We start from the raw sequence: 16,213 nt of genomic DNA on the forward strand, positions 1-16,213 counted from the left end.
GTAAACCTCAACTGTTCTCACCCAAAAAAAGATGTAGTAATTTTGTGATAGGATAGACGTGTTAACTAATGCTACGGTGGCATCATTTTGCAATATATAAATGTATCAAATTAACATGTTCTGTACCTTAAACTTAGACAACATCATATGTCAATTATATCTCAATTGAGCTGGAAAATTAAAGTTGTGTGACTAAAGAGTAATGTATAGTAAGATATTCAGTACTAGGAAGTTACTAATACTAAATGCTTGGATTTTCCTCACCATGAAAAGATTGAAAATTTTAAAGTGTTTTAAACCAGGAGTGTTTTGTTTATGTAAGATGGAAACTTAGAAACTAATGTGGTCTCCATGTTAATATATGGGCTTTGACTTTAATTAGCATGTGAAACACTAGTTTTTTGCCTTATAAAAAAAGTGTTTAAAGAGGTAGATACTTGGTGTACAAAGATACTTGGTGTAAAATCTGAAATAATTTGGAAAAATTTAGTCTGCATGTTTACCAAAACACTATTTCAATTGAGCAAGTGAAGCATTCGTAGCATACATTTTATTGAAGTGTAGTTAACATGTTAGTTTCCGTTGTACAACATAGTGATTCAACATTTTTATACATTATGAAATGATTACCACGAAAAGTCTAGTTACTTTCTGTCACCAAACATAATGATTTCAGTATTAGTGACTGTATTCCCCGTGCTGTACTTTATATCCCTGTGACTTACTTATTGTATAACTGGAAGTTTGTACCTCTTATTTTCAATAGTTTTAATCTTAAAAATGTAGAAGAATAAATCTTTGCAGTGAAATATTATCTCTTCTTGAAACCTTTGAGGAAAAAATTACCAGCATCCAAAAATTAAAATAAGAAGTACTTAAAAACTGGTATTCACTGTTGTTCTCATCTTATTTCTCCCCCCTCCCCAAAGCAGATTGCCAAACTGAGGCAGCAGCTACAACGTAGTAAACAGAGCAGTCGGCACAGTAAAGAGAAAGAGCGTCAGTCACCTCTTCCTGGCAACCATGTAACCATCAATCACACTCAGGTAGGCTAATTTCTTGTCCAGATTTGAAGAATTCCTTTGAAAGGGTTCATTATAAAGGGAGAATCCATTATTGTTGGGTTGCAGAATTAAAAATCTAAATCCCTGGCTCTACTAAATTGTTACTGCTTGTTAAATTGTTGCAAGAAGTTTTATTTTTCCTCCATGTATGTAATTTTCTTTTAATAATAGATGTAACAGAGTGTAGTCATCTCCAGAATGATTGATGCTGGCCTGGCTAAATCCTAGCTCATTTACTTGTTAAGCAACTATGGGCATTATCTCATTTAATCTTCCTAATGGTACCTTAAGCCATCTATATCTCTTTATATCTATTTACACCTATTTTACATTAGAAGAAATTGAGGATTAGAGTTTTGTTGTGGTTCTCCTGCCTCCCTAGGAACATGTACTTCCCATGGAATATAGTTTGGGAGATGCTTTTCTAGACCAAATTCACCTAAAATATTGATATAAATTTTAGGGGCACCTGGGTGGCTCAGTCAGTTGAGCGTCCAACTTTGGCTCAGGTCATGATCTCATGGTTCAGTTTGTGAGTTCAAGCCCTCTGTCGGGCTCTGTGCTAACAGCTCAGAGCCTGGAACCTGCTTCGATTCTGTGTCTCCCTCTCTCTTCCCCTGCCCTGCCCCACCCCCCCGCCCCTTGCACTCTGTGTCTCTCTGTCTCTCTTCCTTCTCAAAAATAAATAAATATTAAAAAAATATTGATGTAAATTTTAGTAAATCAAATGTAGAAGTATAAAAGAAGAAACCCCAGTAGTGAATCAAAACAAATCTAATCAGAGATGTTTCACAAACATAAGGATGATTTCGCATTAAGAAATGTATTAGTTTAGTTCATTTCATATGAAGATCACAGTAGATGCTGAATAACACCTGATAAAAACTCAGTTATCTATGTGTGGTAAAAACCGGCTTTACTAAAAATATGACATTTCCTAATGTGACTAAAATGCAAATGTAGTGAGATCCTAACAGTAAAATATTGGAAACATTTGTTAAAATAAAAATCAAGTCATAGATGCCCACAGTTATTGACATTATTTGCTAGTAGTTTAGAGGCTCTAGACAGAGCAGTAAGAAAAAAATAGTTACTGTTATCTGTATGTAATCTATTTAGAAAATGAAAGTCAATGAACTAAACCATTAAAACTGACAGAATAGTCAATACCAAGTGTTGGTGAGGATTTGGATCAACTAGAACAGACATACATTGCTGATGGGAAGACCGAATGGTACCACCACTGTGAAAAACAGTTTGGCATTTTCTTAAAAAGTTACACACTGACCATAGAGCCCCCAAATTTCACTCGTTGATATCTAGCCACGAAAAATAAAAATGTATGTCCACACTAAGACTCGTACATCAGTGTTCATGGAGTCATTATTTATAATAGTCAAAAAATGGAAACAAATATCCATCAACTGATGAATAGATAAAACAACATTTTGTAACACCCATGCAATACTTTTCAGCAGGAAAAAGGAAGGAACTCCTGATACTTACAAGAACATGGTTGATTCTCAGGGCGCCTGGGTGGCGCAGTCGGTTAAGCGTCCGACTTCAGCCAGGTCACGATCTCGCAGTCCGTGAGTTCGAGCCCCGCGTCAGGCTCTGGGCTGATGGCTCGGAGCCTGGAGCCTGTTTCCGATTCTGTGTCTCCCTCTCTCTCTGCCCCTCCCCCGTTCATGCTCTGTCTCTCTCTGTCCCAAAAATAAATAAAAAAAAAGTTGAAAAAAAAAAAAAATTAAAAAAAAAAAAGAACATGGTTGATTCTCAAAAATACCATGTTAAGTGAATGAAGTCAGAAGCAAAAGGCTACATAGTGTATGATTCATTATATTAAATTCTTGAAAAGGCAAAATTATAGAGACAAAGTACAATTTTTTCTTCTTAATCTGGTAGAAATAGTGTGTTATTCTTTACTCTGTTTATTTTAAGCACTTTTTCTGTAAGAGCCCAATAGATTTATAGAAGACCTATTGACTTGCTGACAACAAAAAAGACTTTGGCACATGTTCCTAATTTACATTGAATTTTTGGCATCGTGGTTATGCGTAAAAATAATTATCTGCTATACATACTGAAATATTTGTAGGTGAAGTATGAAGTCTGGAATGTGCTTTCAAATAATCTAAGAACAGAAGAAAAATAGATGTTTAGATGAAACAAGATTGGCAGATGTTGGTAATTTTGAAGCTGGATGATGTGTACTGAAGTTCATTGTGGTATAGTGTTTAATTATGTTTATGATTATAATTTTTCACAACAAAAAGAAACTGATAATGAGAAGATAAGATAAAATATAAGCCTATAAAAATCAGTAGTTTTATACTAATGAAGGCAAACCACTGTACCCTCTACTTACGGTGCCTCTAACACCAAACGTGTGGGAGGTTTTCCCACACCAACCAACTTGCCAATTCCAAACACTAAGTATCCTGCAATTCAGTTATAACACTAATTATTCGGAGTTGGCACAGACCCCACAATTTAAGGGCTCTGTCCCATAAGACTACCCCCCCCCCCATTAAGATGTCAGTCCCAGGTCCCAGGTTGTCATCTGTACTTCTGACTATCTGACTATAAAGAAGGAATTCCTAACCACCCTTCTTCAGGTTCAGTAATTTGCTATAACAGGTCACAGAACTCAGGGAAACACTTAGGTCTACCACTTTATTATAAGAGATATAATAAAGGATACAGATGAACAGTTAGTTGAGGAGGTAGGTACACAGGGCTTATGGATATGTATTCACCAATTTAGAAGTTCTCTAAAACCAAAGTTTAGAGATTTTTATGAAGGCTTTATCACATAGGCATTATCCATTATTAACTCACTCTCCAGCCCCTCTGCCATCTCCAGAGGATGTGTGGGGCTGAAAGTTCCAAGCTTGTAATCATGGCTTGATCTTCCTGTTGACTAGCCCTCATCCTGAACCTATCCAGGAGCCTGTCAAGAGTCACCTCATTAGGGGCACCTGGGTGGCTCATTCGGTTAAGCATCTGACTCTTGATTTCAGCTCCAGTCATGATCTCAGTTCATGGGGTAGAGCCCCTTGTCGGGCTGTGCACTGACAGCATGAAACCTACTCAGGATTCTCTCTCTATTCCCCTCTCTTTCCCTCCCCCGCTTGCACTCTGTCTCTCTCTCTCTCCCCCTCTCTCAAAATAAATAAATAAACTTTTAAAAAAGTTAAAAGAAAAAAAAAAAGTCCCCTCATTAGAAGACTCTTCTATCACCCAGGAAATTCCAAGGAATTTAGGAACCTCTGTGTCAGGTTCCATGGTCAGAAACCAAATATTAGAACAAAAGATGCTGCTAGCATATCTATCAGTCAGGAAATTATAAGAGTTGTAGGAAATGTGTGTCAAGAACCAGGGAAGATTCCAAATACATGTTTCTTATTATGTTACAATTAGCAATGACATGTTAGTATATACAAAAATATATATAAAATGCCAAGAATTAGACTTAAGAGAAATATGCAAACCGTAAGACTTTATTGAGAATATGAGGTAGAAAACCAAGACCTTAATGGGAAATCTCAACACATTCATGCATGAGAAGGGAAGACTCATTATTTCTCAAATAGCCATTTACCTGAAATTAATTGAATTCCAGAAAATTGAAATTTTCAAATTGAATTCCAGTGGAAATTTAAAAGTAATGGTTTTGTTTCTTGAAAAGTTGTCTTCAAAAGTCACATGGAAAATTAATGCCAATTAATGGAAAAGAAAATTTGAAAAGACTCTTCCTATAAGATACCAACGTGTACTATAAATATCAGCAATTAAAGTGAAACTTTGTATATGGATTATCAGTTAAGAAAATCAAATCAAATATAGAAATCATAAGGAAATCAAATATAGAATCATAAAGAAATCTTGGCAGTTTGATTACTGTGTGGCAAAAAAAAAAAAAAATACTGCCTCACACCATACACAAAAATAAATCATGATAGGTTAAATATTTAAAATGAAAAACCATAAAAGTACCGAAAGAAAGGTATTTGATCTAAAGTAAACAGAAAATGTATAACAAAGAATTACAACTTTCATATAAAAAAAAAAACAAAAACGTGTGCATCATAACAAAGGGCATTAGCAGGCAGCCGCTCATAGATGGCAGAAACACAGCCCTGAGTAGAGGAAATAATTGTTCATGTGTTAATCAATGATTAGCAGTCTACCTCAATATGAATCCTATGTATCAACTTTAATCATTCAGAGTAAGAGTGAGATCATGTATCATTTTTACTTTTGCCTTGTTCATCTTTATTTTCCTCATTTCCAATCTGGTATTAGTTCCTTGAGCATCAAAAAGCTCGTCTTACTCTTAACTATAGAGAACACACTGATGGTCACCAGAGGGGAAGTGGTGGGGGGATGGGTAAAGGGGCTTAACAGTACACTTATGATGAGCACCAAGAAATGTATAGAATTGTTGAAGCACAATATTGTACACCTGAAAGTAATATAACACTATGTTAACTATACTGGATTTAAAAAAAAAAAAAGTCTTTAAGGTACCTTCTATGACAGCTGTGAGAGGTGGTTAATTTTTGAGAACTCCTCCAAAGGACTTTTGAAAAACAACCTTAAAGATATCAATTGTGTTACTGAACTTAGCATGATACATTGTTGCCACATTACTTAATAATCCAGAAGGTTTTCTCAAATGGTTGACAAATGGAAATGAAAAATACTGGAAGGTAATTTTAACAGTGAGGGAAACAAATCTTTTAAACACACACAGAGGTGTCTGGTAAAGCCACATGATACATTTAACTGACATGATTTCAACTATGTTTTTTTAGTAAAAACAAAAGGGAAAAAATTAAACTGTGCAGAAGGTTCTGTCTGCCATCCTACCAAAAAAATGTATGCATTATACTATTAAAACTTGACACTTACATAAAGGGTTATTTTGGCTCTGGACCTTCCTTACTTTAGAACCTACATTTCTGTGGGTGTATCTGGATATATAGTATATTTGTAATATTGAAAAATCTCTGTTCATTGAGTTTTCCATTTTCAGATTTACCATGCTCTTGAGTTCTTGATTTCTTGATTTTTTTTTTTGACCACAAATAATTTGACCCCACCTTGTCTTATATTTTGTAGGCTACTGGATCAAGATCAGTCCCTATGCCACTGTCAAATATATCAGTGCCAAAATCATCAGTTTCACGTGTGCCCTGCAATGTAGAAGGAATAAGTCCTGAATTAGAAAAGGTATTCATTAAAGAAAATAATGGAAAGGAGGAAGTGTCCAAGGTAAGGTTACATGGCATGTTCGAATCTTTTTCTTCTTTAGCATTCAGAACTGTCTCAGTAGTCCTTTTTTTTTTTTTTTTTTTTTTTTTTTTTTTGGTAACAGCTTGATTAGCTATAATTCACATACCATACAATTTACCAATGTAATGTGTGCAGCTCAGTGGTTTTTTTTTTTTTTTTTTTTTAAGCATATTCACAGTTGTGCAACCATCACCACAGTCAGTTTTACAGCCTTTTCATCACCCTGGGAAGAAACTCTATGTCCTTCAGTAACCATCCCTCATTTCCTTCCAGTGTCCCCAGCGGTAGGCAACCACTAATCTACTTTATCTGTCTGCACGTTTGCCTGTTCTAGACATTTCTTGTAAATGGAATCATACAACACGTGGCCTTTTGTAGCTGTTTTTTTTTCATTCAGCATAATGTTTTTAAGGTTCACCCAAGTGGTAACATTTATCTGTATTTCATTCCTTTTTATTGCCAAATACCCAATTGTATGAATTTTGTTCAGCTAGTCATCAGTTGATGAACATTGTCTTGTTTCCACTTTTTAGCTATTATGAATAGTGTTGCTATGAAATTCATGTATGAGATTTCATGTGAACATGTTTTCATTTCTCTCGGGCATATACCTAGTTGTGGAATTGCTGGTATGGTAGCTCTTTGTTTAACCTTTTGAGAAACTGCCAGACTGTTTTTCCAAAGTGGCTGCACTTTTGCATTCTGCACTACACAATTTACTTGTATGGAGGTTCCGATCTCTCCATCTTTACCTATACCTGTAATTCTGTCTTTTTTTATTATACCCATCCTAGTAGATGTGAAATGGTATCTCATCATGGTGTTGCTGTGCATTTTCTGAATCTAATGATATTAAAGACATTAAGCGTCTTTTCGTGTGCTGTTGGCCATTTGTGTGTCTTCTTTGGAAAATTGTCTGTTTAGAACATTTATAATCATAAAACTGGATTATTTTGCCTTTTTACTATTGAATTGTAGAAATTCTTTATAAAGTTTTTTTTTTTTTAATTTTCTAGATACAATTTCTTATTAGATGTAGGACTTGAAAATACCCATCCTTTGGTTGTCTCTTCACTTTTTATTTTCTTGATGATGTCCTTTAAAGGACATTTTCAATTTTGATAAAGTTTGATTTGTTGTTTTTCTTTTGTTTACTTGGTGTCATATTTGTATACTTGGTGTCATACCTAAGAAACCATTACCTAAATATAAGGCCACAATAATATTTGTGTTTTCTTCTAGGAGTTTTTTAATTTTAGGTTTCTCTTGTGGTTAGGTCTTTGAACCATTTTAAATTCACCAAAAATGCTTTATAAATTACCTCTGTCCCAGAAAAGTAATCTGGGCACTACTGCATGTGAACGTATATTTGGCCACATTACAAATACATACTCAACAAAAGAAAGCATAGAATAACCTCTGACTTAATTATCTCTGTGATTTTTTTGAACCAAAATAATGATTTAATTTATGTCAAATGTGTATCTGATTCCTTTAAATAATGTGCAGGTTTTAAAAGTTAATTAATTTCAAAAGTCACACCGTCCAATCTTATATTTGTAAAATTAAAACATAAAACTTTCTTTCAATTCTCAGTATTGCTTATTAGCAGATACGAGCATTATGCATAATTTCTTGTGATCCTTCTTGACGTGTGTATGTGTGTGAATGTAGTGAATCATTGTATGAATGCACCATAATTTAGGAGTTCCATGTTGATGGCCATTTACATTATTTTCAGTTTTTGTCATCTCAAGCAGTGCTTTAGGAAAAATTGTGTACTCCTGCAAACAATTTCTAGCAGCGAAATTGCTGGGTCAAAGCATTTGTATGTTTAAATTTTGATGACTATTGCTAAAATTGTCCTCCCGAAAGGTTGTGCCATTTTTTTCTTCCTAGATGTTTTATTTTAAATTTTTAATTTATATTTATCATGCTATAAAGACATTTTTGGAAATGTCATCTGTTAGCACATTGTCATTAAAATGCTTCCTTTATACGTTAAGTAACGTTTAAAAGCATTAATGTAAGGAAGTGAAATTGGTTTAATTCTTTGAAGATGAAAGAATCAGTCACATATTTGCTGATCCTTAAGAACATCAAAACAAACTGTACTAGAATATAAAACTTAATAACATAATCTCAAGAAAACAAAAACACTAACTCAAAAAGATGGGTGCATGCCTTTGCTTTCTGCAGCATTATTTAGAATAGCCTGGATATGGAAGCAACCTACGTGTCCATTGACAGATGAAGAAGATGTGGTGTGCGTGTGTGTGTTTAATATATATATAATTAATCTATAAAATATATGAAAGTACATATGAATATAAATAAAACACACACAATGGAATGTTACTCAGCCATAAAAAAGAATGAGATCTTGCCATTTGTGACGATGTGAATGGACCTAGAGAGTATTATGCTATGTGAAATAACTCAGAGAAAGACAAATACCATATAATTTCACCTGTCTAAAAACAAAACAAATGAACACACAGGCCCATAAATACAAACTGGTGGTTGCCAGGGGGGAGAGGGTGGGAGGATGAGCGAAAAAGGGGAAGGGGAGTGGGAGGTATATGCTTCCAGTTACAGAATGAATAAATCACAGGGATGAAAGGTACAGTGGTTATAGTAATAGCGTTGTGTGGTGATGGGGTAAGCTACATTAGTGGGGAGCATTGCATAATGTGTAGACGTGTCCATTCACTGTGCTGTACACCTGAAACTAATGTGCATTGTATGTCAGCTATACTTAAACAGGTAAAATTTTTATACAGTTCTGCTTTTAAATAAGTTATATTCTAATTTCACAGTAGCCATTTCAGAATTACTCTAGGGTAACCTACACACTTAGAGCTACAATACTAATTTTTAGAATTTTTTTGATTGATGATTAAGTGTGCCTCAAAGTTTTAATAAACAAAATGTTACCATTAGTGAGCCTGCCAATAACTAAAGAAAAATGTCCTGTTAAGTATATCAGTCTTCTAAGCTTTTATATTTTCCCATTGTTATTTTGTGTAAACAGTAAATTTTTAAAATCTGTTTTGTTCTTATAATTCTTGTACTCTCTCATAACAAAACAAAGTTGGTGAAGGAGATTGTTATATATTACCCAGTTATAGATTAAGGAATCGGAATACAGAAAGACTGTCTATCAAATAGGACATGAATGAAAGATAACTCAAATTCTTAATTTTTTTAATTATAGATTTATGCATCATATTTTTTTACTGCTTACCAATACTGACACTTTTATTAAAGTAACATTTTCCTTGACAGGTATCTAAATTTTAAGAAATAATTCTGTCATGAAGCCCTCAAATATAATTTTGAAAATGACGTTTCCTTATGGGTTACCCCGAGAACTTCACACATCTCATATTGCGATACAATTTTGTCCAAAAATACCTGCGCCAATGGTTTATTCTTTGTTCATTCTAACATTTAGTGTAGAATTGTAATTAAAATCTAAACTTATTTAAATGAAAGAAAAAATTTTAAAGTAACATTTTCTTAGCGTTTGACCAACGAAGTTAATATTCCTTTGGGAATATTTCTTTCTTTAATTGGAAAGTTTTACTTTCTTATTTGTTTACAAAATGAACTAATATTTACATAATTGAATATTCTCTTTATAGTAGGGTAGTCATTATCAGGATGCTATAGTTTTGGTTTAACAGCATTGTATAGATAAATGAAGTTTTTATTTCAGTAGTTAATGGTTTCAGCCTTGACTTAACTTGGTTGTTCGTTATAGAAAAATTGACATGTTTTGAATCTTGTCTAATTTTATCGTACTGCATTATCCCTCTGACAGTGTTTCTAAAAACTCTGAAATGACAAAGCTCAGAGTAAAAGCAGTACACAGTAAAAATAAGTTGTAAATAAGTGTGTATTTGTTCTTTTTCTTAGCATTGCAGTCTTGCCTCTATAATAACAAAATACTTCAAGTGATTAATGTATAGAATTTTACTTGTTGAGTTTACTTCGTTAGCACACAGATTAGGAAAATGGAGTAAGATTTCCTTTACAGCAGAAGCAGAGTATGGGGTGCTTGGGTGGCTCAGTCCGTTAAGCGTCCGACTTCGGCTCGGGTCGTGATCTCACGGTTCGTGAGTTCGAGCCCCGCGTCGGGCTCTGTGCTGACAGCTCAGAGCCTGGAGCCTGCCTCACTCAGATTCTGTGTCTCCCTTTCTCTCTGCCCCTCCCTCACTCATGCTCTCTCTCTCTCTCTCTCTCTCTCTCGCTCTCGCTCTCGCTCTCAAAAAAAAAAAGAGTAGAGAGCCCACTGTGACAGAGGCTCCCATGCCATTTAATTAGTATGACATCAGAAGCACTAAGTTATAGGTTCTTTATTTGTAAAGACTCTGGAATAATGAACTCTAAGGTCTTTTCAGGTCTAAAACGTGTGTTTTTGTGATTTTAGTTTCATTTCTATTTAGTTTCATTTCTATTTCATTTCTATTCTTGTTTTTGCCACTCAAAACAATGCATTGGAACCAAGCAAACTTAGGAATAGTGCTAGTTAGAGGGATACCAAAACAGTAGAATTGTTTTGAGTTATGTTAACATCCTTTGTTTAATAGTAATAGAATAAATCACTTTATGAGAAATTTGGGGTAATTTGTAAAGGAAATGGAAAACAGTTCTGTTCCTGATCTCTAAAAAGTTGAAATTAAGAATGGACCAATAGAAATATCTACCCCTGTGAATATGAGATTTCACTTTTCTTACTAGCAAGTCAGAGTAATTTCTTGCACAGTTTGATAACATCATTTGACAAATGTTTGTTGGTTGTCTGCTATGTGCCAGACACCGTGGTAGGCACTAGGGATGCCATGTTTAAACAAAGCCCCTACTCTTGAGGATTCTGGGAAGTGCTAACCTACGAATACATACAGAGGGCTATGGAATTTGTAAAGCAATTTATCCTTAGTATTTGAGACCGAACTCCGTCAGGATTTGAAATAAATTTTTCATTCGGTCAAGGCAATGTGCAGAAATCAACCTCAGATACAAGACTGGTATCTTACTCTCTGAAGAAGCAATTATGGTGAGCTAGCAGTGGAATGTGAAAACAAGGACAGCGCCGTGTACTTCTGCACGAATCAGGGGTGTGCGCTGTCACTCACGCGTGTGACGGTGGTTTCTCTTCTAGCCTTTGGAGATCCCAGACGGCCGAAGGGCCCCGCTCCCCGCTCACTACCGGAGTAGCAGCACCCGCAGCATCGACACGCAGACCCCCTCCGTGCAGGAGCGCAGCAGTAGCTGCAGCAGCCATTCTCCGTGTGTGTCTCCCTTCTGTCCCCCAGAATCCCAGGATGGGAGCCCTTGCTCCACAGAAGATTTACTCTATGATCGTGATAAAGGTGAGAATGAAATCACCCACTTAGAGGGTTTGTCGTAGGGCCTTGCTCATTCTACTTTCTTTGTCTTAGACCATTACATCATTTTTTGGTTTTTTTTGTGGGATGGGGGGATTGTAAAGGATTGGCTGATCTAGGTTTGTTCATTGGTTTCCCGTACCCCCTTCTCTGTGACTCGCACAAACATCTTCCATAAATGTGTCAGAGAAGCACAGCGCATGGTTCTGATAGTTAACGAAAGCTGTAAGCTCTAAGATGGAGTGCGTACAGCTTTGTATCATGTAACAGGCAGGTCTTTTCTTGGTGTTGTCCAAAGCTATTGATGGTTATGGTAGAGTTTATGTTTCTCATGCCTACAGTTTGATTTTTGTAATCAGATTGACTCAGGAGGAAGTCATTCTAGATATTCTTTTGGAAGGATGGGTGTAGTTTGAACCAAGTAGATAAAGTTAAATAAGTACCTACAGGATATCAGGGGTTGTCGTGGTATATAGATGAATTACTAACGAACACTGGTAAGAGGGCAGAACCTCTGGGATTTCTTGTTACTTGTCAGGGCTCAGCTGTTTACCCATGTCTCCTGTACTTGTGTCAGGCACTTGGCCACCACTGACTCTTGCCTTGTGGTTTCTGGCCCCCTCAGGCCTAGACACAGAAGGCAACAAAGATTGCCCAGGCTCCACCTTCCTAGTTACTTTCAAAGAAACACTGAACTTATTTTATGACACATGTATTGCTTCTCACCGTAGAGAAATACACCATAGGTGGCAAAATTTTTAAAACCTAAAAAGGCAAAATTTACAGTATCTTATAGGATTTTTGTGGTCCTTGCCCTGATTTGATTGCTATTCCCCTTAATTTGTTTTATTTTGAGGTATTCTTACATTTAAATGGCCAGATTTGAAGTGCTCAGCCCAGTGAATTTTTACATATGTATGTGCTCACGAAACTACTACCTAGATCAAGATACAGAACATTTTTTAGCATCCCAGAAGGCTCCCTCAGGCCCCCTTCCCCTCTCCATCTGGAGGTAACCACTGTTGTGACTTCCATCGCCATAATTTAGTTTTTTTGTGTTAACGTATTTTACAGAAATGGAATGGTGCATGTGTATTCATTCTCGTGTCTGGCTTCTTTCACTCATCATTATGCCTGACTCTCTGCTGAGATGTTAAGTAGAAGTTACTTTGGACTTTGTCTTCTGCTTCTATTTCTGTGGGTGGATCTCAGCAGTTCTCCACTTTCTTTTCACCCTTCCATTTTTGAAAAGCCTGGTGAACTCCCTTCCTCCATTAAAGGTGTATTGAAGACAGTACTTTAGGCATCTCTTTGCTTCAAGTGGGAAGTCTCCCATTTCGTGGAATGTCAGACTAGGAAACTTATTTCACTGAGGCATCCTACTGGAGCAAACACCTTTAGTCACATCCTCACAATATTTACTATGGATGTTTCACAGTACAACAAAGAAGAAAACGCCTTGCTTCTGGTGGGAGAATTTGTTTTGAAGGTAACTGGAAATTTTAAAGAATAGTGATTTGTTTGAGGCTACCCACGTGGTAAATGGCTAAAAGGGTCGGTCCGATTGATTCCAAAACCTGTATTCTGTGTTCTTTCAGTAGAAAGGATAAGTGTGGTTCAGGTTGACTACTGTTGCTGTTTATTAGCACCTATAGTTGGGTTAAAATGAAAAGTAAAAACAGCAGTAATAATAAAGCTAGGAAATTAATTCTAGAGTTCTGTTTTCTTCTAAGTTTAATATTGTGGATAATTGAGAGACACTGAACCGAGAAGGAAATATATTAGGAAGATGATAAGTGAGTTCCATTTTGGTTAACTGTTTGTGAGATTGCCTTTAGGGCCTCTAAATGACAGTATGCAATGAGGCAGATAAATATATGGTTTCTGCAGTTCAGAAGAGGTACTCACTTAGATCCTAAGTTTAAAATATACGCTGTTTTTACATATAACATAGAACATATGTAAGTTTAAGGTACACAGTGTAATGATTTGATTCATGTGTATGTTTGCAAAATGTTTACCACATAAGGTTAGTTAACGTATCCTTGACCTCACATAACTACTTTTTTGTTGTTGTTGTTATGGTGAGAACATTAAAGTTTTACTCTCATAGCAACTTTGAAGTATACAGTACAGTATTATTAACTGTAATCACCATGCTGTACCTTAGATCCCCAGAACTTATTCATCTTATAACTGAAAGTTTGTCATCTTCGCATGTCTTCCTCCCCTAACAACCACTGTCCTACTCTCTGTTTCTGTAAGTTTGATGTTTTTAAGATTCTACATATAAGTGAGATTGTACACTATTTTTCTCTGACTTATTTCACTTACCATAATGCCCTTAAGGTCCATTCATGCTGTTGCAAATGGTAAGATTTCCTTTTTTATGGTGAATAACATTTCCTGTGTGTATGTGTGTGTGTGCGCGCATTTTCTTTATCCATTTATGGCCACTTAGGTTATTTTCATGTTTGGGCTATTACAAATAATGCTACAGTGAACATGGGAATGTAGGTGTCTCTTCAAGATACTATAATAGTCTGAATTCTGACCATTTCTTAGATAAGTTAGTCCTTTTTTCTAAGACTTTTCCTTTTTTTTTTGTATATTTTCTTCTGTGTATTTTTATTCTAACACAAATGTTTTTTTGTTTTGTTTTTTTTGTGTTCCTCTTGGTGGCTTTGTTTGTTTGTTTGTTTGTTTGTTTGTTTGTTTTAAAGTAAAATGAGAACACTGGTCCGGATCATCTCTAAGGCCAACAATTTTTTTCCTAATAATTAAAAAAATATTTCTTAGTAAAACAGGGTAATAATACATACCTCTTATCATTATTTGGGTTATTAAGATATTATAGTAAAGTGCTTAGCACAACCATTGGTCCATAGTAAACAATAAATTGTGCTGGGTATGGCTAATAGTGACTTTAAAAAAAAATCTCTGTAGAAATTATGGAATCATTTTAGACATTTTTTGTTTTCTACAAGACTATTTCAGCTTGGGAATTAAGATACTAGTTTATCAACATATTACCATAATTAGCTTTGAGCACTACTTTGTGATTAAGATCAAGCTGATGTTAGCGTTCCCTGAAAAAATTAGGAGACCTTCTATTATAATGCGAACTTTCTAGTTCTCATATCAACTCCCCCCTTTGTGAAGAAAAAATTAAAATAACATCTGTCTCTTTTATATATGCATGTATATACATATACACACACACGCGCATGTATTTCAGGATTGAGGATGGGGGTTTATGTATTCAACTGTGTTTATACTTCTAGTTTAAGAAACATTTATTGAACAGGGATGTATGTCAGATGCTCCACTAGGGAGTAGAGAAATAGAGATGAATAGGATGTGATAATCTGTTTTTAAGAAACTTATAGTGTAATATGGGATAATAGTAATGGAAACAAATAATACACTAGTATACAAGAACATTCAGAATACTGAAGATACAAAAGAGGGAGTTGTTAGTTTTACAGTTTCTGATGTCAATTAAACTATAGAGTAGTCTCTGACTCATTACTTCTTTGTGTACAGTCCAAATTTTGTTAAGATACTGATTCCATCTTATAATATGCATTTTCTGCAATAAAGCATAAATTAGTCTTTGATTTCCAGTAAAGAAAAAAAAATGGAAGCTATAGATTTTGAATAGGTTTGTATTATTAACTATGAAAACAGAATTGGTACTGTAATTTTGTAGTCAACTAGAATATATTGGGAGTACCTATATATTCTACACTTACTGTAGAGAATTCGTTCTGTGATAGAATAATAGTTCAGACATTGTTAGGCACCTGGAAAGGCATACCCAAGAAAGGAGAGGGAGAGCCATTGTGAATACATGGGCTCATGAGAGATGTGCTGGTGAGCTGATTATTTTTCTAAGACTCATCTGTGGCATACTTATCCTTTTCCTGATTTTGCTAACATTGTTTCTTCCTATTCCTAACATATGTTCTTTTCTATGAGCCATGTATCATTTGAGACCTATAAAATAATTTTAGTGGATTATTAGTATATTGGGTTTTTCTTTGGCTATTTTGACTGCAGTGCCATGACAAAAACACTCTATTGAGAAAGGTCCAGCCATTAAGAAACTATTTTCAGGTTTGAGGTGGGGTTTTTTTTGTTTGTTTGTTTGTTTCTTTTTTTTTGCTAGGTTTTTCCAGTGACCTGAAGACTGAACGCAGCCTGGTCACATGTCTAAAGTTGTCAGGCTAATTAGCCTAATAACCGCCATGGTTCCTACTGTGTGGAGAATGTCTCATCTTGACATCCTCAGAACATACCCGAAGAGTTAGGCTAAGTTCTTTCACATTATCATGCCCAAAATGCAAGGGAGATAAATAGTGATTTATATAATACAGATGGCAGCATCAAAACACGCTGTTAGCAGCTCTGCCTGCATTCTTTGCTGTTAGCCAAACCGGTGCTGGGCAAGCC

At 35.3% G+C, this 16,213-nt stretch overlaps 1 protein-coding gene across 1 annotated transcript in view; it reads left to right on the plus strand.

Annotated features, from left to right (window-relative positions):
* GLCCI1 (glucocorticoid induced 1) overlaps nucleotides 1–16,213 on the plus strand; it is a 104,471-nt gene that overhangs the window by 75,325 nt on the left and 12,933 nt on the right. The window contains exons 4-6 of the mRNA XM_042967175.1: nucleotides 933–1,046; nucleotides 6,192–6,344; nucleotides 11,533–11,743. Coding sequence (XP_042823109.1) covers nucleotides 933–1,046; nucleotides 6,192–6,344; nucleotides 11,533–11,743 — 478 coding nt within the window. The remainder of the gene's footprint in view (nucleotides 1–932; nucleotides 1,047–6,191; nucleotides 6,345–11,532; nucleotides 11,744–16,213) is intronic.

Source organism: Panthera tigris, chromosome A2 (assembly GCF_018350195.1).
Source record: "Panthera tigris isolate Pti1 chromosome A2, P.tigris_Pti1_mat1.1, whole genome shotgun sequence".
Lineage (NCBI taxonomy): Eukaryota > Metazoa > Chordata > Mammalia > Carnivora > Felidae > Panthera > Panthera tigris.